The sequence below is a fragment of the Betta splendens genome, chromosome 9, assembly GCF_900634795.4.
Source record: "Betta splendens chromosome 9, fBetSpl5.4, whole genome shotgun sequence".
NCBI classification, from domain to species: domain Eukaryota; kingdom Metazoa; phylum Chordata; class Actinopteri; order Anabantiformes; family Osphronemidae; genus Betta; species Betta splendens.
This window is the reverse complement of record NC_040889.2, coordinates 30,623,887-30,647,639: the sequence shown is the minus strand read 5'-3', so window position 1 is coordinate 30,647,639 and position 23,753 is coordinate 30,623,887. Positions and strand designations below refer to the sequence as shown.

General features: G+C 46.3%; 4 protein-coding genes across 8 annotated transcripts; all 4 read right to left on the bottom strand.

The window, feature by feature from the left end:
* Positions 1-71: 71 nt before the first annotated feature.
* ddx31 (DEAD (Asp-Glu-Ala-Asp) box polypeptide 31) lies at positions 72-7,798 on the bottom strand. The gene is given in 24 exon segments (XM_055511309.1): positions 72-247; positions 580-820; positions 998-1,109; positions 1,186-1,276; positions 1,344-1,477; positions 1,556-1,606; positions 1,679-1,738; positions 1,814-1,912; positions 1,914-1,958; positions 2,113-2,303; positions 2,735-2,841; positions 3,246-3,365; positions 3,443-3,507; positions 3,622-3,663; positions 3,757-3,866; positions 3,983-4,053; positions 4,230-4,273; positions 4,406-4,481; positions 4,691-4,818; positions 4,917-5,046; positions 5,136-5,251; positions 5,581-6,285; positions 7,416-7,534; positions 7,669-7,798. Coding segments are annotated over 20 exon segments (1,986 nt in total). The 5' UTR covers positions 5,004-5,046; positions 5,136-5,251; positions 5,581-6,285; positions 7,416-7,534; positions 7,669-7,798; the 3' UTR covers positions 72-135.
* On the bottom strand, positions 7,645-9,133 carry LOC129604662 (adenylate kinase 8-like). Its single transcript, XM_055512025.1, has 4 exons — positions 9,124-9,133; positions 8,023-8,167; positions 7,873-7,953; positions 7,645-7,798 (listed from the first exon to the last, which is right to left on the bottom strand). The coding sequence occupies exons 1-4, from the start codon at positions 9,131-9,133 to the stop codon at positions 7,645-7,647; spliced, it is 390 nt and encodes a 129-aa protein (XP_055368000.1).
* On the bottom strand, positions 9,119-15,238 carry LOC114861439 (adenylate kinase 8-like). 5 transcript variants are annotated; one of them, XR_008695541.1, is made up of 9 exons: positions 15,057-15,238; positions 14,433-14,533; positions 14,280-14,364; positions 13,555-13,604; positions 13,200-13,310; positions 13,043-13,111; positions 10,089-10,170; positions 9,466-9,831; positions 9,119-9,246 (listed from the first exon to the last, which is right to left on the bottom strand). XR_008695541.1 is itself a non-coding variant. In XM_055511304.1 (8 exons), exons 2-8 carry the CDS (start codon positions 14,514-14,516, stop codon positions 9,698-9,700), a joined length of 615 nt encoding a protein of 204 aa, XP_055367279.1. In that variant the 5' UTR covers positions 14,517-14,533; positions 14,960-15,238; the 3' UTR covers positions 9,123-9,697. The 5 variants fall into 5 exon arrangements, 4 of the variants coding, with proteins under 4 accessions (XP_055367279.1, XP_055367278.1, XP_055367280.1 ...); XM_055511304.1 differs by having other exon boundaries at positions 9,123-9,831; positions 14,960-15,238; XM_055511303.1 differs by having other exon boundaries at positions 9,123-9,831.
* A 146-nt stretch (positions 15,239-15,384) lies between these two features.
* Positions 15,385-23,366, bottom strand: tsc1a (TSC complex subunit 1a). The gene is made up of 9 exons (XM_055511300.1): positions 23,150-23,366; positions 22,942-22,984; positions 22,531-22,697; positions 22,205-22,387; positions 21,715-21,825; positions 18,308-18,427; positions 17,939-18,126; positions 17,730-17,864; positions 15,385-16,953 (listed from the first exon to the last, which is right to left on the bottom strand). The coding sequence occupies exons 2-9, from the start codon at positions 22,961-22,963 to the stop codon at positions 16,503-16,505; spliced, it is 1,377 nt and encodes a 458-aa protein (XP_055367275.1). The 5' UTR covers positions 22,964-22,984; positions 23,150-23,366; the 3' UTR covers positions 15,385-16,502.
* Positions 23,367-23,753: the final 387 nt, after the last annotated feature.

Sequence of the window (23,753 nt, the reverse complement as noted above, 5' to 3'; positions counted from 1 at the left end):
GCTGCGTGACCACAGCTTGCACGAGAGTTTGTTCCAATTATGCAGTAAAAGAAGCGACAGAAAAGCTCAGCCACAAGATGGAAACAGGTTTAATTCAGCTATCAACAGGGTCAGTCATTACAAAGGGAATCAGGATTAGGCCTCCTCCTCTTCTGCCTCCATCTTCCTCCTCTTGGCGCCAGCACCGTCCAACCCGTTGGAGAACTCCGAATGGAACAGTCCGAGCTCCCTCCGACCCAAGGGAGCTCTGATGGCAAAAACACAAACCAATAAGGTGTGTGACGATCCTGCTGATCCGGGATCAGTGTCTGCACAACCTGCAGGATCATGTCCTGAAGAAACTGGGATTTTAGTCCTACAACTAAAAACTAGTGTCAGAGAAACAGGAAACCAGTGAGTTAGATTAAGAAACTTTAGTTTTACTCATGTTTAGAATTGACTGTTGTCGACTGCATGAGCTTCATGACAAACCAATATCCTACTGTGACATCAGATGTAGAGAACAAAAATCTAAATCTGACTAAATCTGCTGCTGGCAAATGGGTCCAGTTTGGTCCGAGACCAATCTTAAACTCTTACCTCTTCTGTCCTGCCGTGTGACCGCTGCCCGGCTCCTTCTTCTGCCCCTTCACTGGACTCCTGGTCCAGGTCTTGTGGTCCTGCTTCTTGCTGCGGGCTCCGGTGGCCGAGCTCAGACATTGCGGAGCGTCTCTGAGGCCAAAGCTCTTGGCCGTGTGACCCAGGTGGAGTGAGCGAATGTGGAAGATGTGTTTGAGGTGAGAGGGGTAGGTGGTGTAAGCCCGCAGGAAGGACTGCAGTGCTGATGACATCACAATGACATCATAGGTCAGCAAACAACAACACAGTTTACTCTGGAAAACTGTTTTATACAGGAATTAATACAAAACCTCAAAACTACAAAAATTAGTGATTTTTAAGCCAAGATAAAAAGGTGGGACACGAGTGTCGGCAGGTGATTGACTGACGGTGACGTTACCTTTCTTGGCGTTCTGCACCGTTGCAGGATCTGAATGAACAAAGTTCTCAAAGTCCGTCTGAAGAACAGTCGCCCGCTCTCTGATCTCCTGCTCCAGAGCTCGGGCCGAACTCTGAGAGACACCAACATGTGACCAGTAACAAAAACACCAGATTAGGTCCAGCCCAGAAGGCCCAGGCCTATCTCACCTTGCTGTGGTACTTTCCCCGCCCCTTGTAGGCATCGTCCATCATCAGGCTGGACAGGATGTCCAGCAGCTTCATCTCGCTCAGGCTGAAACAACAATACACAGTTGGAAGCAGAAGTCTTGCCCTGAATACAAGCTGCCACTCAACCGACCTAATGTTTGTGATTGGCCAGCTCTGTGGTGAAGGCAGCCTCAGCGGGGCTGAGGAAGAGGAGGCTGCTTCCTCCTGCCCCGATGCGAGCGGTGCGGCCGACACGATGAACGTACTCCGCGGCCGTCATTGGAGGAGTGAACTGCAGATGTATGCACAGCATCAGAAGTGAGGAATGGAGCACTGAGCAGCAGATCAAAAGGTGGAAGCAGGTGTGTACCTGAATGATCCAGGTGACTTGGGGCAGGTCCAGCCCTCTGGCTGCTACATCCTGAAACACAAACATGCAGTTGCATAGCATGAAGCTCTCACGCGTGGCGGCGCTGTGACTAGGAGGACTCACTGTACACAGCAGGACTCCACACGCAGACACCGAGAACTGGTGGAAGACATCGATTCGCTCCTGTCGAAGAAACACACACTGTCACATACAGGAAACGGACTGAGATGCCTGATCAGATGGCCGGGGCGACGCTACCTCCTGTTTCATGTTTCCATGGAGACGCAGGAAGTGGAGCACAGGCTCGCAATTGGCGGAGAGGACCGAGACAAACAGCGTGTGGAGAAACTCAACGGCCCTCGCAGCTCGACACGAAGACGATGAGTTTGTTGTTCTGAGAAAACTAAACAATGGGCAGTTCACATAAAATGAGACGCGGCTTCTCTGCTGATGACGTTTGTTGGTAATGGGTGCCAGAGAAATGAATTGAATCTTGCTCTGTTTATTTAACTATGTGACACTTAAACTGGTCAAACTGGTGCATTTATTCTGGTTACCTTGCATTTGTCCAGTATGAAAGCAGCGAGACATACTAGTCGGATCTTGCTAGGAACCACCACCACAAACTGCTTCAAAGATTCTGGTACCGCAAAGCAGGGGTCAGAGGTCACAACTGTGGAGTCAGAGGAGCCAGACACGCTGACACTTACGGGGTCATTTAAACACACTTCTGCCAGGCGGGTCACACCTGCAACACACGCATCCAGATGTTAGCAGCTGGAAGCGAAATGTAACAACACTTTAGGGTCTGGATTAGTTGGCCCGGTTCTACACAGCTGGAGTTAAGTCGTCAAGCTCCTTAAGGGCCACTGTTCTCAGACTGCACAGTGATCCTCACGCCTCTACCCTGAAGCATGTTTGATGTCGAGGTCAAAGTGTTTTCCAATCATCGTCAAAATGGGGAGAGAGGGAGGGAGTGAAAATCCAGGTCTGGACTGAGTTTGGGCCTGGAGCCGCATGATGACGAGTTCTGAACTCAGGATCAGACTCAACTTTAGCAGAAAGGACCTTCTACCACATGATGTACCTGAGTGTCTCCGCTTTAAGGGCCTTTAACTTTCAGTTCTGACGTGTCACTGCATACAGGATCACAGAACCTCCACCAGTCTGTGTACTTACCCTGTGTGAGTGTGGCAGACAGCAGAACATTCTGTCGGCTCAGCCCTGCAGAGTTCAGACTGTTTAAGATGACGGTCAGGTCCTTGTGAAAACCCAGGTCCAAAGTCCTGGATACACAAGAGCAAGGATCAGAATGTGATCCTGTTTCTACAGGTGCTGAATAAACTAGATCTACACATGGCAGAGGAACCAGAACTGGGCAGGAGGAAGCCTCCATAGAAGCACATAGTTAATGACAAAGCCATGGAAATAGGAAGAAGGAAAATGAAAGGAGGAGGAAGAATAGACTCACTGGAGCAGTGACAAGGAGGCAGGAGAGCAAGGAGGCAGGGGAGGAATAAAAGGAGGGTGAGAAGACAAAAAAAAGGTAGGAAATAAAAGAAAGGAAGAACAAAAGAAAGCACAAGCAAAGAAACAGAAAACTATGAAAAATCTGGAAGAAAACGAGGACAGAGGGAAAAGCACGGAAGAAGCAACACAACAGTGTAGAAGGTATGAACCCGTCCGGTACCGGTCAGCCTCGTCCAGGATCAGCCAGCGGACGGCGCTGAAGGCAATGCTCAGGGTGTGCTTTATATGATCCACCATACGTCCAGGAGTCGAAACCAGGATGTTGATTCCTTTCCGGAGCCTGAAGAAAAAGAAACCAGAACCCTCATTAGAGCCTCCAAGTGGCCTAAGGCCTCGCCCACGGACAGGAGGTGGTACCTGGCCTTCTCCGCCTTTCTCTTCTCTCCTCCCATTAGGACACCTGGCACGATCCAGGTAAAAGGCTGCAGACACATAAACATCTAAGTCATTTCCTGTTTCACAATAAAAGCCTTTCACAAGAGCACAGTCACAAGTCTCAGCTGTTAGTCTCAGCAACTGCAAACGTGCTGCTTTACCCGCAAAAGCTTCTGGAAGGTCTGGAAGGTCTGCAGGGCAAGCTGGGGGAGGGGGGGGGGGGGGGACAAATTGAGTGAGACAAACACTCTGAGCCATCCAGGGGGCTCTGAAGGGAAAAGGTGAGCTTATCAAACCTCTCTGGTGGGAATGAGGATGACGGCCAGAGGCCCATCTGACCTGCAGACCTTTGGCTGGAGCGACTGCAGGCTCTGGACGAGCGGGACGGCGTAGGACAGTGTCTTACCTGCAAAGAGACACACAGCTGACATTCTGGTGTTTTCGTCCAGACTGTCTCCCTGTTTCTCTTTCTGTCTGTCTTGAACCTTTCAGTTCGGCGCTGGTGCTGCTGATGCTGATTACCTGATCCGGTCTGAGACTGGATGACAGCGTCTCGTCCCGACAGAAGAGCTGGGATGGTTTGTTTCTGGACACTGACACAAGCAGAGAGCAGATCATTAACAGTGACTTCCCGTTTCCACGCAGAGATCCAGCTCCAGGTAGATCATCCTCACACTAGCATGTGAAGACGCATGACTGTGAAAAGCTGTGGCTCAGTGGATCAAGAGTTCGGAGACTAGACATAGTACTACAGAGAGTGCAAACCTGCCTGGTCAGTGTAGAAACATTTAGAACCTTGTTGAGGGTTGCCACCTGGTGGGAGAAAGCAGCCAATCAGAAGCCAGAACAGACACTGGTGATAAACATGAGGCACTGTGTAGGAGGAGCAGTCAACATTTACACGCTGCAACCAGCATTGAGAGAGAGAGAGAGAGAGTGTGTTACCAGGTGAGGGTGCAGCTGCAGCTCTGAGAACAAATCATTGGTGAAAATCTTCTCTTTTACCTGGACAACAACAGGTCTACAAGAAAGAATGAGAGGCGGACAGGAAAAAAATAATGTCAGAATTCAGGGGAATTAAGAATAAAGAGAGAAGGAAGTCACAACAAAGATGTTATGTTGTCTGATGTAGCATGTTGATCCTGGGAAAACACTGCAGTGTATGTTGTTAAACTGACAATAAAAGCTATCTTGACTTGACTCAATTCATTCAGAGGATCGGCTTTGTACCTGTGGATCTCTGGTATATCAGGGTTGTGTTTGAACAGAGAGGACGTCTTAATGCTGCTCCTTCCTGCTTCCTTTTTCTTCTCTGGTTTGTGGCTTATCTCCCCAGCAGTTGGAGACTGAAAAACAAACTGTTATGACCAGCAGGAGCTGAAAGACACTTCAGGCCTCCACCTGTAACCCTGCCGTGAATCTGAACGGATCTTTACAGGACACATGCCGCTTTTACCTGGGACTCTGCTTCAGTTTGAACCAGCTTCCTCTTCAGGTGTGGTCCTGTGCTGCAGGCCTGTGTGCTTAGCAGAACACCTGACATCACCCCCCGAGAAGCTGGACTTCCTTTTCTCTGTGTTCTTCTTCTGAAAGACAACAAAGGCAGCCTCAAACAGGAGGCTTTTATTGTGAAAAGCCCTGCCGTCACCAAGTCTAGAGATGAGGGCACACTCACTCTGGCCCATCTCTGCTGAGCAGTTGGACGTTTTCTCCTGGGTGAAGCAGACGGTGACCAACTGCTGCAGATGTTCAGACACAGCTGGTCATCTGCTGATGACATCATCGACCCACCTGGTCGAAAGAAAGATACGACTAGGCTCAGTCCACATGTTCCCTAATAAGGTTCCAGTAGAAATCGAAAAAGAAATGTTCATTTTGATTTAGGACGATTCTGGGACAGTGAAACGATTAAGATTCGTCACAGATGAGGAGCGTTTCTGAGCGTTTCATCTGAGCGTATAGTTCCAGATCCATCAGAAACCCGCTGCTGCAACGTGACTTGATGCTCAGTTTGATTTGTAAGCGGAGCAGCTCTGAGGTTAGATTCGTGCTGACAGGACTGACTTCCGCTTAGTCAGATTTTAAGTCATTCTGTTGAAAACTGAAAATCAAAAACTCACCGTCTACTCACGGAGCACACGGACGCCACGCGTGGAATCACTTCCGTCTACGTCACATATACCCCCGCCTCCCACACAGCGGGCTTGTTGGGCATGCGCAGTAGATTTAAAGTATGTTGGCGGAATGTTTGTTGTTTTTTGTTTATCGGAATCAGGTAAAATGGCTCAAAAATTAAACGTGAACGTTTACTGGAGTGATCACAGGGAAGAAATAGGAGTGGGGTCGTGTTCACTGATGCTTGAGGGCAGTAGATAAAAACTAGGTCTAGTCAGATACTACACAGAGGGGCAAATACTGCAGTGACAGAAGTAGTACATGATGTGTGTGAACGCAATGAAAAAATGTGCAGAACAAAAACATTAATTGCAGCATTTCTCAGTGTACACATATAAATTGACAAACAGCATTTAAGTCATTAAAAACTTCAGCAACAAGATCTGTAGAATAAAAGAAATAAAAACAAACGGAAATTGGGCGAAAAATAAAGGATAAAGGTCATGTATCCACATATGCACATATTTACAGCAGTTAGGCGAGTGTTAATACATCTGCTAGACTATAGCAATATGATGTTCCCCGATGTAGTCCTCGTAGACGTCTTTGTTGCCACTCTAGTATATGAACACGCTAGAGTGTGTCATGACATGCTGAAGAGCCCACTGCTGTGTCCGTCAGCTCTAGGGTGTTTAGATTAACTTTAGTCCCTGTAAGAGATAAGGACAAACTGTCCATCGTTATGTGTCAACCTGATGTGTCCCTGCTCCATTTCCTGTTTTCAACAAAAATAACCAAAAATAGAAGCTGTCAATCAAAACCTGGGGCTGGGAGCCGCTGGGACTCAAACCGTCGCTCCGGAGGATTAATTATAGTCATTTACCAAAATCATCACTTTGAAACGTCCATGTGATTGAGCGAGTTGTGGAAGTGATGGTTGGGAATGCGGAGTTTTGAAGTAAAGGAGATATTTTAACATGAAGGTTTTAAGTAAAACTGTGATAACTGCTTTTAGATCAGAGAAGAAGCCTGACAGAGCTGCTCAGCTGCTGTCACTCACACAGCGCTCATTAATAATCATCTTATTATTAATACATTCATTGAGTGGCTCCTGGTCACATTTACATTCTTACATCCAGCATCTTATTTCACTCTAGTCCCTCACATCTGCAGCTGCTGAGTCTCTGATGCATGATCCAAGTAAACAAAGGAAAACTATAGGAAACCATTGAGACACACGCAAGCATCAGCAGAGTCCAAAACAATTCACTGTACTGAGCAGGGAGAGTACAATCAGGCATCTAAATACTCCACAGTCAGAACTAATGCTAAAGATTTTTTTAATGTTAAAGTTTCAAATGAGCCTTCTGCCAAACCTGACATTGGGAAAACACAATAAACATGTTGGACATTACAAATCATCACGTTTGGACTCAAACTGATGGCTGTCACAAACAGTTCTGAATCATTTCTGACATTTGTTTTCTGGTGTGAAAAGGCTGGAAGCAGCTGAACTCTGAGACGTGAACAGGTTTAACAGATGATGTTTGCCTGAGGCGACAGGTAAACACACAAACGTGCGCACACGCACACTCTGACAAAGTCGTTTTTAAACTGTGCTTTAAGTCACTGATCATGAGATGATGACAGACAGCAGGAAGTGAACGCCTGGCGCTGTACACCTCACGTCCAGCGTTGTCTTAGGTTCAACTCCCTGCACCATTCTCACATCCCGTCATTGTGAAGACGTGTTACTATGTGTTACTGTGGTGTCACCTCTTACATGGGATTTTTTTTACCTACAAAATAAAAAGGAATCAAAAAGAAAGATGGAGTCAACCTTCGTATTTCGTCTCCCAAGCTCCTCCTGTCAGTGGGTAGTTAATCTGCTTTCCATGGCCTCAAACACAGAGTGAGGATCTGATCAGCGTTGATGTGAACAGCATCAGGAAATACAGACTGCACACACACACACACACACACACACACACACACACACACACACACACACACACACACACACACACACACCACACACACAGGTCAGTGGTTGTTTAGTGACGAATGAGTCAAGATTCTAAACGTGTGTTTACCTGTAGAGCAGCAGAGTGAATCCTGTACTGGTCCAGAGCCTGCGTCACAGTGTGTGTGCTGTCCTCGGGTCTGGTCTTCAGTCTGCTCTGCACCACACAGCTTGGAGTCGGTCTGGTTACAGGGTGGAACCTGCAGAAGGAGATCAGGGTTTTGGGTCTTGGTGTGAACTGAAGTCATCTACAAACCAGTGGTACATCACACACCTCACGCCACTGACTGGATCTGTAGCCCTGAGAGTGATTCTCTCCAGACAGACGTCATCTGTCAGCTCCAGAAGAAAAACTCTAAAGCAGAAAAAGAAAACCTGTAAAGTATCAAAGATTCATCAGTAGATGAGTGTCTGCAGGAGGTACCTGTTGGGCTTGTGCTGGGTCTCCTGGAGGCTCTGAGCTTGCTGCAGGTCACCGGGGAGGAAGCCGTGCAGAACCCAACTCTGCAGCTGCAGTCCATTTGGCTTAGACGCTGCTTCCAGAACCAGCAGCACCAGATGGTCAGGAACTGGACCAAACATTTCAACCACTTAGCATTAATTGACTTCTGTATATGAGCAGCCTCTGACATGATTGACACATGTATTTTAAATAACATCTGTTCAAGGCTCATTTCCAGTCAATCTTTTGGAATGTTTGATTTATCGGAGCTATCATTTTAACATTTATGAATTTACATTACATTTATTCCAGTTTGGAGTGTGCTATTCCTGAGTCAGTGACTCATACACATGTAAACAAATGACTGAGTAAATGACATATTCATATATCTCCACTGATTTTACCTGGGCGCCGCCGTCCACGTATGGTTGAATCTTTGTTCCCAGACTCGACCCTTTAGCTGCGACAGATCTCAGCAAGCGACACAGCACACTGACAAACAGAAGCCATGAGTCAGCGGTAAACGTAGAAAACGTGGTAGTGTTTCCACATGCAATTAGACTATTCCCTGATGGGCCAGTGAAGGATTTATCAAATACTGTTGTTGACCCTGTTTCAGGTGATTTCCTTGCATACTGTACGTTAATATATGACCCCCAGTTGATTTGACAGAACTGTTTGTTCCCTTCCTTTAGGTTTTCTGTTGCTCTCATTTCATCATTTTCTGAATACAACAATGTTGTTTTTTGGAGAAGAGAAGATGATTCGCTGATGGGACCGGCCCAAAGACAGGATGTTGAACATTATTTTAGAAAAGAGAGACAGAATTTATTCATTGATCATCTAGATTCTAGATGATGATTTAAAACCTGAACTGAAGTAAAATCTTAATTGACTTTGGTTGTTTGTTGCTCAGTCCACTTTTTTCTTTCTAACTATGTACATAATTATGTTCAGTCAATGTGGATTCAGTAGTCTACATCAGAGGAGAGGATAACTCCACATTCTGCTTGCTGCTTGGTCTTGTGAGCTGCTACCACAGTCACTGAGGCTGCTTAGTTTGCATGTGACGTGTACGCTTACCGTCCACCATCTTGTATTTTTCTGACAGCAGTCTGGCTTGGTGACTCTTCCCTGACCCAGGTGGACCTAACAGAAGGATTCTGGGAGTTCTGGAATAACAACGAGTCCGAACAAACGCCAGCACTGGGAGCAAACACATTTTCAGTCAGATTATAGATAATTATATAATAATACATAATTAGTTAAGGAACATTTTGATGGACAGTTGGATGGAACGACAACAGTTTGAGATTAAGTCTACAGCAGAAACACAGTGTAATTGTAGCTTATCATTTAAGTTGCAAGAGAACAGCAACCTATCACTCAGCACGACCCTACTACTGTCTGCCCTCATGTCTTTACCTTGGCCATAGACATCGTCATGTGGTTGGTCACTGCTGACGATCTTCAAAATGTGCCGATAGGCCAAAGTCAAACTGTGACCTCACAGCGGTAACGATTTAGCTCAGCCAAATGCTGGTCATCTGACAGGCCCCTTTTCTCCAGACGCTCAGCAACGCTGTGTTCCCGCGGCCAGAGAAAGGCCTGGTGGTACACGTCTCCAGAGGGTATAAGTGGTGATCACAACATTTAGTTAGACTTCACTGCAGTGGAAGCCCAACTCAGCAGAGCAGCAGAAATAAACGGGACTCACCTCCAGTCCAGCGGGTCCACCAGTTTTTCCCTGATTCCTCTTCAGCAGCACGTCATCAGGAGCGTCCAGCATTACTGGGGACACACACGCACATCACTGTAAGCACAACATGTGATGAAGCTGTGAGCGATCGTGTCCTGCTAGCTCAGTAGATAGAGCAGAAGGTCCCCGGTTTGAGCCCTGCTTCTGGAACCAGGTGTGTCCTTCAGCAAGACACTAGCTCTACCAGCGCCACACCACGGCTTCCAAATGCAGCAAATGGGGCAAATGCAGATATAATTTTCCCCACTGTGGGTTCAATAAAGTTTCAACTATTATTATTTGCTCTCACCAACATGCTCAGGGAGGACTCCGGCCCTCTGCAGACTAAGAGCCTGCAGACGAGACTGAGGGATTCCCTCCAGCAGCCAGCCCTGTAACAGACCCAGTAGGAAACCCCACCATGTGGACATTAATCAGAATGTAGAAATGGTATTAGTAATGATCCATTTCTATGCCACTGAGCTCCAAACACTGCAAGCATTCTTATTTGAATGACACACCTGCTGGAGACACTGAGCCCCACTCTTCACAGTATTCAGATCTTTAATAAGTCATATTTCCTCTTTTACAGAAATCAATCATTTGTGCTGCTGCCGAGACATTAGACAGAGTCCGTGTTTTAGTTGGTTCTACTAAAGTTGGCCCTCCATTTGAGCTTAGCCACGGCTCAGATGTGTTGGACCAGAAATGGACCTGGGTAATGGGAGTTCTCAAGGCCCCTGCACAGAAAACACGTGTCCCATTTCCAGCAATCTGTGTTCTCGACTGGAACCTTGTTACTTGTGTGCATGTACACATGAATATTGTCAATTTAGGAACCTGTCAATGTGATTCAACTGTGTAAACAGAGCAGAAGAGCTTATCATAAAAGGTGGGAGGTGAGAGCAGCCATATGACAAGCAGCAGACCAATATAACTCTCTGTAGTGATTCCCTCAGTGCTGCCTGCCAGGCTCAATAAAGACAACTGACACACGTCTGACAGGCTGTGTGTCTTCCTCGTTAATGTGCATATTTCACAAAGAGTTTGTTTCCACCTAAGGAATGTAAACCTGCACTGGTCTCTGAAGAGCAGAACGGGACCAAATACACCAGTCAAAAGAACACCAGAGGTTGACAAGCACCAAATGTACGTAGAGCAGCTCTGTCATTAATTCTACTCCTACCACGCCGTAATATATCTGCATTTTCAGGTGATAATTCTACTGCATGTTATTACTGAGCTGCCAGTGCTCATAGTAGGAGCTGGTTTCTCCAGTTTTGGTTAGAGACAGTCAGAGACAGGTGGAGTAACAGGAGGGTCCTGGTGGGAGCTGTCAATCATCCCCCCTCCTCCATTCATGCTGACACACAGAAACTAAACACACAGTAATAGAGTCAGTCCCTCGAGTGAGTATGATGAGTTTAGCCTGCAGCCAAAAACAAGCCATTATCAGATCAAAGTAGCTGCTCATCACACACAGTCAAGACGGAAGCTAAACGCAGTAGCTACCCAAAGAACCTTCTTTTAAATATCTACTGATCCTGAGTCACAACCAAACCCTGAGCTGTAAAATCTCCAATGATACAATAACTAAGTACATTTGATTCATAAAGCACAAAGCACTTCACATCAAAACAACAACTAGAACTACCAGAGACAGATAATAGGACAAGATGAACTCACCTGGTTCTAAGCACATTGTTTTAGGACCATTTTCAAGTCATGAGTCTCTCTTGAACTAAGCCTCTTAGTGATCAAACCCTAAGAAGGATATAACTGACTGCATGATTTGATTGATTGATGATTTGTAAGAGCAGTAACAGTGCTATGAAGCCACAGAGGCCACTAACAACCAGTTACCCTACCCCTAACCCTCCTCAAGTTCTGCTTTAATGAGTCTCCCCTTAAAGGAAAACTTCACTGATTTTCAATGGGGGTTGACCCGACGATGGCAGGTAATATTTAAGAATGAAGGGACACTCAGATTCCTCCATATTTTCTATGCAGAGAGATGATCATTTTTGTCACATGTCCTCACAGGCTACAACTAGTGCTTCCTGGTCAGGCTGAGAGGGGGCGGAGCTAAACGACAGGTAGATCCAATCACTACAGCTCAGGTGATTCGTCAGCGCATTCTGGGTGTTGTAGGATTTGACCATTTTCAGCCACAAACACATATTCCCCTGTTTTCTCTTGTCACAGACCATGGATAATAAATGTTGTTGCACACTTTTGCTGGTAAAATGTTTGAATATTTATAAAACTTGCTTTTTCAGCGGTGAAGTATCACTTAAGGAAACAGTAAAACTCTACAATCTACAAAAAAACTTGTAACCACTAAATGGATCCATAAATTTACAGGAGCAACTAATCTTCTATTTCCCCACTGTGATCTGGTAAGGTGCACTATTAGAGTAGCAGAGCAACAAAGCAAGCTCTGAAACAGTAGCAGCCCCCAGCAGCCACTGCAGTGATGCGTGAACAGAGGGCAGGCCTTCAATCAGGCACGAGTGCAGCTTCATGCTGCAGATTGCATTGTTGTTGCTATGTGAGTGTTTGTGACAGCAGTTTCTCCTTCTTTAATTTTCTTAACTAATCACACAGCAACTCACAGTGTCCTGATGACGCCGACAGGAAACAGGACATGATGCTAATATAGGAGCAGCAGCGAGGAGGAGCCCAAGTGAAAATAACACGCATGATGTGACAGCAGCTCCTCTCTTTGATCAGTTCATCTCTGGGGAAAAGTGTCAACACACTGCTCGGCCTGCTGGGAATCGTAGTACGACACAGCGGCAACCAGAGCGCTAATTATTATCATCACAGCAGCACATCAGAGAAGGACAGAGAGAGACAGACACAAACAGAAAACAATCTGGTCCAGTTACAGATGTGAGAGAATCAGACACCAGAGCACAGACCACTGGTGCTCAGCAGTTTGCTTTGTCTTATTACACACAGTTTTCCTTCTGTGCAGGATCCTTCTGTGTCAATAGCTATGCTGAACCCACAAAGGCCCAAACTGTTGCCGACAATGTATTTCAACCCTGCGCTTACTGTGCAACTGCTAAAAACACCTAAAGCATCACCTGGAAGCAAACACACCCTGGTCGCAGGCTGTACCACATACACACAGCGCTGTTTGGTGGGAGTTGGGTCATGGTCCTAATACCTCATGTCATCTGACATGTCTATCAGCACTTCAGCTTGTGTGCAGCTCATCTGGGAATTTTGTCTGTGCGATGCTGGCTACAGGCTCACCCTGTTGAAGCCATCGACCTCACTCAGCCTGTTTTGAAGTAGTCTGACCAGCAGCGCCGCAGGAAGCTCCTGAACACACAGACATTACAGCTGGTCCAATAAACTTCATGCAGCCTTTAAATGGGTCAACACAAGCAAGGATAGCATGGTTTTGTACCTGTCCTTTGAGTGTGTAGTGACACGCCTGCACTCCCAGATCAGACTGGTCCTGCAGTAAACAGTCCACAGTGACATGGACAGCTCTCAGCTCAGCGCTCAGCTTTCTGGCCTGAGGAGCAACATGACCACAGAAGAGGCTGTTGGGTCACTAGCTGAGGTCCGTTCAATTTGATCAACTGAATATACCATATATAAAACATTTTTCCCACAATAAGTCTTTAGCCCGACAATAAAACATTTTCTCAGAAATCATCTGTATTATTATCAAAAGTGTTTGAAATCAGAACATGAACTAGATAATGTAAATATTGTCATCAGTGAATACGCACTGGTTATGATGTAATTGGACTCACCACAGTGTGTTTACCAGCAGCAGGAGGACCAAGCAGCAGCACCCTGGCAACTGACACACAGTTTAAGATCATTTGGGGCAAAAAGGTAGAATCAATATCATTGTTAAGAAGATAAAATATGAATGAACACTGTTCCAGCAGCAAACCAATGTGATCTGCGGGTAGACGTCGCCATCTAGTGGCAGCAGACATGGCTGATCCCAGAACAGATCAGAGTTCAGTTTACCCTTTAACAGCAGTAGGTCACAACTTCTCGGTTGCGCCCTTTTTACACAGTTCATCAGCTGTGAGCAAGTCATCAAACCACATATTTGGAGAGTTTTGGCACTGTGTGTTCAACTTCCATTATCACCCTTGTTCATAGTGATGAAGACCTAGACATGCCACACATTCTATGTTTTATCATTTACAATTTGTTACTTCACTGGGTTGGTTGGTTACACAGCAGCAGACAGGATCCATCAATTACAGTTGACAGTGACATGACCAGTATACACATCGTATACACACCGACTATCACAACACGAACCCATGTGACCAACCTGCCCTTGAGTCATAATGATCAGAGATGTCCTCAGAACAACAGACTAATAAGAGAAATGTTTCAAAAGCTTCAATGTTAAACAAAAAAGTGAGAAGAGGCATTTCTGAAAGGCATTTCATAACAGAGTAAACAAGGATCCAGATGCTTCCTAGCTGGAACATAGTAGATGTATCAATCTTACTGTCCACACTGCTCCTTCGCAGCACACTGACCAGGTGGGAGACGGGATCATCAGGCTGCTCCACCACCAGACTGGACACCAGGCTCTGAAACACACAGCTGCAGTGTGGTACACGCGTGACGGACGGCTCAAGGCGCTGAAGCAGCTCTTTACCTGCACCAGGTGGAAGATGTTGTGTCTGTCGGCGTAAACCGACATTTGAGGAGGAATCCTCAGAGGTTTCACTGTGTCATCCATCAGGACAAGATGCCCGCCTGCAGCCATGAACACAGAGAAAAAAGCACAGATGAGGGAAAGCGTTGGTCCAAATGTCTGCCCTTTAAAAAGTTTAAAATGTGCGTCCAGACCCGGTGACAACAAACCAGGTCTCTGGCTCAGTGTTACACAATGTACAGCTCACATCTATGTCAATAAATTTCGAGATTCTCATATTACAAGGGTAAATGTTGTGTGAGATTTTGAAATGCAACTCTGGCCTTATTTTAAATTACAATATGGAAAGGCTGAAAACCAAGCTTTTCACCAATTTATTTTACCCAACTGAAAGCTTCAGAAGAATTTCCCCTCAGATGTAGAATTATTATAATTTTGGAGTCGTCTTCTAATAAATTTTTTTGTGCATTACGGCAGAGGCTAATGTTAGCTAATAGCTAGCGTTAAGCAGCTACGTCACTCTATACCTGTTCATTTGTTCAGAACTGTGTAAAACGCCAGAAGCAGAAAAGACACAAACATGAGCTACATGACGCTGCAAGAGGAAACAAAACGAAATATCACCTAAAAATAGAACCTGCTGACGCGCCGCTTCAGGGTCCGGTTGCTATGATGCGTCGCACGGTTACTAGGGAACCTGTAGGAGGAGCACGGGCAGAGGCGTCGCCTAGCAACGCCGCCAACAGAGTCGGTGGTGCGTGTGATGCTTGTTTGATTAGAACGCATAATAAAAAGCAGCAAATTAAAAAAAAAAAAACTGCATCACGAGCAGGAGCACGCACGTCCACAGCAGCCCTGAAGCCTTCAGACACAAAGTTCTACGTGTCCGCCCGAACCTTTAGCGACACCGTCACAACTCCCCAAAGAATAGACAGGTCTTTATTTGCAGAAGTCACGTTCATCTCAATTATTAAAGCACAAAAAACCAACATGCTGAACTTAAAACACGCCATTTATTGAGCCGCTGTTTTTTATATCCACAACTGAAACAGGCTGGCGTTCAGCTGGAAGTCGGTCGATTATAAGTTGGATCAGGTCCCATCAGAATCCCAATCACAGCAATTATTCTGATATGACAATAATGGATCTTCATCATAAAGCTAATGTTACCCAACACATCGTCAGTCAGTTTATTGCAACTATTCCAGTTGCGTTGGACCCGAAAGGACAGTAATCCAATTTATCTTATTCCTGATGAGACAAGCTAAATGGATGCAAAACCACTTTAGGTCTTTTTACATGCATGTCAGTTTATAGGTGCTCTGATTGGCGGACCGAGCAAAAAGAAACACAAGGAGCTAGCACAGAACGTTGAGGAACCACACAAAGTAGTGGAAGTGGGAAATTACTGGATGATGGTGGCAACACATCAGATAAGCATAGTTCATTTATAAAATTTCAGACATACTGTTATTGCTTGCGTGTGTAGTGTTTAGATCGCAGTGCAAGCTCTTATTGAAAAGTCCAGCCAACTTTGAGGAGGCTAAATGTCATGAAAGGTAGCTTCATAGTCCATGAAGTTCTGCATAGTTAGAACAGCTGATGGAAGCTTTGCATCAATTACACAAAATCAGGACTTTCAGACTGCTTTGAATGAAACAAACTTATTTAATGTTTTTTGGTTTTGGATTTTGCCTGTGAATTGTGAAAGTGCAGCTTTGGCTGAGTAAAGTTCATCTCCTACAAGCTACTGTAGTGATTCCCATATAATTATTTTACGTTGCAGAAAGGTCCTGCTGTGCCAAACTAACTGACCACATTTGTATAGAAACATATTTGAAAATTAGCTGAATTGGAACAGGAACATGGAGAATAAATCAATAATAACCATTTTCCGCGGTGCCTGAATCTAGACAAAGTGGATGATGCTTTAAAACACATGAGCTGATGATGGGATGATTCAAAGAGCAGCATGAACCTAAAGTGGAGGGGGAGTGGGCAGAAGAGCCTGAAAGCTTTTCAGCTTTTCTATTGGAACTCTCTACACATCCATGTGAGTCGATCGCCGTTTTAGTTCTCTGGCAGCGTCTCGTCATAGTCCATAATGCTCAGTTCACATCTCCTCTGTCGGCCATCAAGGTTCAGGTCTGCATGGCGGGAAAGAGGGTCAGAGGCAGGGAGGGAAGGGTCAGGAGTCTGGTTCGGATGCTCTGCCTTAGGGCTTCCGGTGATGAGGGTGGCTTCCTCTACTTCCTGAGGTGGCAAAGGGCTCTGGGGCTTGTACTCTTGTTCCTTTTCTTCTTCCTGCCCCATTTTTTCTTCATTCTGGCTGTGAATGGTTGCTCTGAACAGCTGCCGTGATCGCTGCTCAAGGAATGAGCCGATGGCCAGGGGAGATTCGATGGGAGAGGAAGATAAGGCCTCCGCCTCTCCATTTATTATACCAGCTGAAGACGAAGAGTAAAGGTTGGGCTTAGGGCCGTCTTGAATGACGGGTGAGATGCTGCTGTCACCATTTGACCTGAAGAAGCAAAAGAGAGGTCACAGTTACAGCTCTGGTCTCTTCAACCGACTGGTCTATTGAAAAGATTAGCCTGCATCGAAGTCCTATGGGGTGCCGTATGTAAAAGGAGCACGTATAACTTATTTTCTCACATTTAACTAAATTACACAATGTTTTCTCACATTTAGCTAAATATGACAAAGTCTAAATGTAAATGTTGAATGCAAATATATGTAATAAATGTAAAAATAAATGTAAATATTACATCTAAGTGTAAATCTTAAATGTAAATGTTCAATGCAGAGTGTAAAACTAACCATCATTGCGCTCGTATTGCTGATCTCAGATCAGTGACGCAGACTCAAACACCTTAAACAATGCGTGCAAACCCCGTCCACATCTGACGCACCGTTTTAGGCGTTTGAGTCCACGACACCGATCTGAGATCAGCTTAACGAGGGCTGTTTGAGGGTAGGGGGGGAGTCTATCGGCAGATGTCATGATATTCATTATATCATTTTTTCACTTGGCAAAATTTAACTTTTACATTTATACATAATATTTAAATTTACATTTAAAATTTAGATTTAACATTTACATTTAGCTGTAATATTTATAGTTAACATTTACATTTATATTTATCATTTAATCATTAGACTTTCATGTTTAGTTAAATGCGAGAAAACTAGTTATATGTGCTCCTTTTAAATTCGACACCCCATGAAGTCCAGCTGCTTACTTTCCCTGCTCACTTCAAAAGACGTGTCCTTTTTCTGTGTGTGTGACTGGTTCACCTTGTGCAGACGTCCTGAGGCCGGCCGTGTGTGTCCAGGCACACCTGGGTGTACAAGTGAAGCATTTCAGTCTGCAGACTCTGGATGACCCTCCTTAGAGCGAGACAGCGACATTCACAGGCCAACAGCTCTGCTCTGATACACAAACAGAAACATAAAGTTTCGCTTCACGATGCTCATCAGGGGAGTAACACAGACTCAGAGGGAACCTGCTCTGGGTCTTTGTGTCGTCCAACAGTTTCTTCTGATCCAGGATCAGCTCGTCTTTCTTGGCCACTTGGTCCTCCAGCTCTGTGATCCTGTGATTAGCTGCTTCCAGCTTCTGTCTGTGTAGAACCCCATTGTCCTTCAGACGCTGGTAGTCTTTACTCACACTGCACTGCAGCATGGAAGCCTCCTGGAGAGAAAAGCTCAGAGTTCAGAGTGTATAAGTTTAAGAAGGCCCTTAGCAGCTACAGAGCTGAAGAACTGTGTATGTGTAGCTCTGCTCTATTACCGAGGCCTTTACCAGTCATAATAAAAGTCTATAACATGTTCTGATCGCTACAGGACACAAAAAAGTCTGTCTCAGTACTTACAGTGCAGTGGTCATCTCCTCCGTCCAACTGTTCTGTCAGAGCCCGGTTGGCTTCTCTTAGCAGAAGTAGCTGCTGGTTCAGCACAAAGATGTGCTGCTGCAGCTGCTCGCTGCTGCACAGCTACAAACACAGACGAGAACATCAGATCATCCACAGTATCAATAGGGCTGCTCAAATGCACCAAAGAGCGACATAACACCGACATAACGACAGGCAACGGACAGCGCTTACTAATGTTCGGACCATGATTAAACATTTACTCAATCAACCTGTATCAGTGTCATCGCTGTTCTTCTCCTGGGATTATTCAGGAGAACTAAACTTAAATGCAATCAGGATGCTTGTTATTCTGACATATTACAGGGGACCACGGTACTTTGACAGTAAGGAGACTAACTGCTTCTTGAGTTTTTTATACCACTCTATTCTCACCCTCCGCGGGTGGTCTCATCCGTTTTTCCAAGCTCGGGTCCTCTACCAGAGGCCAGGGAGCTTGAGGGTTCTGCGCAGTATCCTTGCTGTTCCTAGGACTGCACTTTTCTGGACTGAGATGTCGGATGTTTTTCCAGGGATCTGTTGTAGCCACTCCTCCAGTTTGGGGGTCACAGCCCCAGTGCTCCGATCACCACAGGTACCACTGTGGCCTTCACCTTCCAAGCCTTCTGCAGTTCTTCTCTGAGCCCTTGGCATTTCTCTAGTTTCTCATGTTCCTTTTTCCTGATGTTGCCATCGCTTGGTATTGCCACATCCACCACTACGGCTTTCCTCTGCTCTTTATCCACCACCACAATGTCTGGTTGGTTCGCCATTACCATTCTGTCAGTCTGGATCTGGAAGTCCCACAGGATCTTGGCTCGCTCGTTCTCTACCACCTTGGCTAGCCGCCTAAAGAGATGCACCAGAGATAACGAAGCCAGACAAATAAACCGGCTGTTCGCAACACAACCTGCGAAAGTGTACTCTCAATGGCAGGGTAATAACAGCAGAGCAGACCCACCAAGGCTGGAAACTGAACAGTACTGGAAAGGTATATGGGAAAGAGAGGCGTCACACAACAGTGATGCACAGTGGCTGGTGGATCTGAGGGAAGACACACAGCAACCTACCTGAACAGAATCCAGTGACTATCACAGTGGCAGACATCCAACAAAGAGTCTCAGGTATGAAAAACTGGACAGCACCCGGCCCTAACATGATGCCTACTGTCTAAAGAAGCTCACTGCACACCCATGAGCGCCTGGCAGCACAAATGAACCAGCTGCTAAGGGATGGGACTCACCCTGAATGGCTAACCGAAGGGCGAACAATCCTGATAATGAAGGATCCCTCAAAGGGTACAGTCCCATCCAACTACCGGCCAATAACCTGCCTCTCCACAACATGGAAGCTCATGCCAGGCATCATCGCAGCTAAGTGGGCACATGGGTCAATACATGAGCGAAGCACAGAAGGGCATTAGTAAGGATACCAGAGGAGCCAAACACCAACTCCTGGTTGACAGAACAGTCGCCCAAGACTGCAAAGTGCGACACACCAACCTGTGCACAGCCTGGATCGACTACAAGAAAGCCTATGACTCAATGCCACACATGGATCACTGAATGCTTGGAGCTGTACAACATCAATAGAACTCCAAGGGCCTTCATTGCAAACACCCTCGAAGCCAATGGGAAGCCACTTGCCCAAGTATCCATCAAATGTGGCATATACCAAGGAGATGCACCGCCCCACTGCTGTTCTGCATAGGTCTGAACCCCCTCAGCCAAATAATAAGAAAACTGGCTATGGATACCGACTTCGGAACTGGGCCACCTTAAGTCACCTCCTCTACATGGATGACATCAAGCTGTACGCCAAGAGTGAGCGAGACATCGACTCGCTGATCCACACCACCAGGATCTACAGCTCGGACATCGGGATGTCATTCGGACTCGAGAAATGTGGGAGGATGGTGACAAAGAGAGGCAAGGTAATCCACACAGAAGGGGTCTCACTCCCAGAAGGAACAATAGCAGACATTGAGGACAGTTACAAGTACCTTGAAATACCACAGGCGAACGGCAACCTTGAACAGGCAACAAGGAATGCGGCAACAGCCAAATACCTCCAACGAGTAAGGCAAGTCCTAAGAAGCCAGCTCAATGGCAAGAACAAATCCCGGGCAATAAACAGCTACGCCCTGCCAGTGATCAGATACCCTGCAGGAATAATAAGGTGGCCAAAGGAAGAGATACAGACCACAGATGTTAAGACACGAAAGCTCCTCACCATGCATGGAGGAGTCCACCCAAATCCAGCACCCTGAGACTGTACGCTAGCCGCAAGGAAGGAGGCCGAGGACTAGTGAGCGTGAGAGCCACTATCCAGGATGAAACATCCAAGATCCATAAGTACATCAAGGATAAGGCCCCGACAGATGACGTGCTGAGTGAATGTCTCAGGCAGTGGAGAACAGAGAGGATGAGATGCTGGAAGGGACCATCATGCGAGGACAAGCCCTTACACGGGATGTACCACCGGAACATAACTGAAGTGGCTGATCTCAACAAATCCTACCAATGGCTTGAAAGGGCTGGGCTGAAGGACAGCACAGAGGCACTCATCCTGGCCGGACAGGAGCAGGCCCTGAGCACCAGAGCCATAGAGGCCCAGATCTACCACACCAGACAAGACCCAAGGTGTAGACTGTGCAAAGAGGCCCCTGAGACGGTCCAGCACATAACTGCAGGGTGTAAGATGCTGGCAGGAAAAGCATACATGGAACGCCATAACCAAGTGGCTGGCATAGTATACAGGAACATCTGTGGAGTATGGACTGGAAACCCCAAGGTCAAAGTGGGAAACACCTCCCAAGGTGGTAGAGAACGAGCAAGCCAAGATCCTGTGGGACTTCCAGATACAGACAGACAGAATGGTAATGGCGAACCAACCAGACATTGTGGTGGTGGACAAAGAGCAGAGGAAAGCCGTAGTGGTGGATGTGGCAATACCAAGCGATGGCAACATCAGGAAAAAGGAACATGAAAAACTAGAGAAATACCAAGGGCTCAGAGAAGAACTGGAGAAGGCTTGGAAGGTGAAGTGAAGTGAAGGGAAGTGGTGCCTGTGGTGATTGGAGCACTGGGGGCAGTGACCCCCAAACTGGAGGAGTGGCTACAACAGATCCCTGGAAAAACATCCGACATCTCAGTCCAGAAAAGTGCAGTCCTAGGAACAGCAAGGATACTGCGCAGAACCCTCAAGCTCCCTGGCCTCTGGTAGAGGACCCAAGCTTGGAAAGTGGATGAGACCACCCGCGTGGGGTGAGAAGGGAGTTTTATATAATGCACAAAGACAGGTCCTTCATAAATTGATTCAGGAGGAAATGGTTTTGATTTGAACATCAGAGCCAAGCCAGCTCTTCCCACCTTAAGTGACAGTTGAGTCAGCTGGTGCTTAGAATAATAAGCCTGGTTGTGGGCTCTTTGAAGCTCCGCCTCCAGATCCCTGAGCCCACTCTGACATTCCTGAAGCTCATCCTGGAACAGCCAATCACAGCAGATGTTACTCATGGTCATCAGAAAACATTCAAGAAGTCTGTGGAGTTTGCAACCAGGTAACGTTGGACGCGTCATTCGTCAAATACAGGAATCAGTTGTAGAATCAGAATCAGCTTTATTCAACAACTTTGCACAGGAAATGAGGCGGTTCTAAACACGCTCCCTGATGGTGGCATGACGCTCTCTAATGTGACCCGAGCTCTCAGCTGATACCAAGCAGCTCAAAGATTTAATTAACACTGCAGTGCTCACATGTGACAAACTGATCAGCAACAGTCCAACCTTCTGAACCCCGAACACATAAGGAGCCCTATTAACGCCAGTGAACAGCTGTGGCGCAGGTACTGTGTCCACATACCTGCAGTCTCTGGTTGCGTCTCTGCTCATCCTGTAGTTGGAGCAGCAGTTTTTGGATGCATGTTTGCAGCTCCTTCGTGTGTTTGTCTGTGTCCTGCTGCAGCTTTGTGTATTGTCCTTGTTCTGTTTGTAGACTTGACTTCAGAGACTGAATCTCCTGGTCCTGAACTCCCAGCTGGGCTTTCTGCAGTACACACACACAGACCATTACATGACTAAATGTAATATGCGGAAACAATAAAAAAGGAAAATCTAGTGCAGTTCTGTCCTCTCACATGTGAACCTAAAAACCTCTCTATGCAAAGTGACTGAAACTTGACCAGTTACCATGGCAACATTTTGCTCCTCCAGTGCCATGGTGTTGATGACTCTGCGCAGCAGACGGCGGTTTCTGATGGCATGCTGCTGACGTTTGAAACGCTCATACTGAAGCTGCCCGTGGACCAGCAACAACTGACTCCTCACAGACTGAAGCTCGTCTGGTGGCGTCGGACCTGCGGGAGGGAGGGAGGGAGGGAGGGAGGGACGGACGGACGGGCGCGCGCGCGCGCACACACACACACACACACACACACACACACACACACACACACACACACACACACACACCACACACACACACACACACACACACAACACACACACACACAAAGATTTTTCCGGAGTTTTCCATCGGAAACAATGTTCTGAGTGTGTTGTATACGTTCAGGTACCTTTGTTTCATGCTCTGCTGTTTACCTCCAAAATAGCTAAGATCCATAGACTTCGCCGCTGGCAACCTGTAAACAACACACACTGCCTGACAGACTGAATCAAACCCGCTCATGTTGCAGCTGTTGTGTGTCTGTATAATTTGAATTGAGTGTGAACCTGCACAAAAAAGCAAACTGAAACTTAAGCATGGAATCACTGTCACTGTTTGGTGCATTCATAATACAGCATCACTCCTGCTGAGCTGTTCATGGGCTCGTGTCCATGGATGATCATCTGGTCCAGAACCTTCAGAGGAGACATCGATGTCAGGTCCTCCACCCTCGTCCTCATGCCCTCCTCCTGCTTTCTCCAGCAGCTCCTATAGTAAAACAACCAAACCAAGAAATATGCTACACTTCAAGAAAAGAATTGGATTTTCAACATCCTCATCGCATCCTTCCTATTACTGCCCTCATTCTTTCCCTACACTCTATCTTCATCTGTTTTTCTTTACAGGACACTTCCTACTTTGTGTGGATTGTATTTTCCAAAACACCTTAACTTTCCATCATGGGGAAAAAAATATACCGGACTGTGTTACACCACACACAGCGAAGCTTACAAAGCCCTTCCCCTGCCCCATCCTGGAACCTCCACTACATCACTGAATGCATTAACATGTATGCCTGCATACAGACCTTTCGTCAAAGTTGTCAAACAAGATTGTGTGATCACTCAGGTATGGCAAGAGGGGTGCACAGAAGCCCCTCAAGATGTTTCAATTCCATAGACTGGGATATGTTCAAACAGGTTGCAAAAAGCATGAACATCACAGATTTCCAAGAGTACACAGGGAT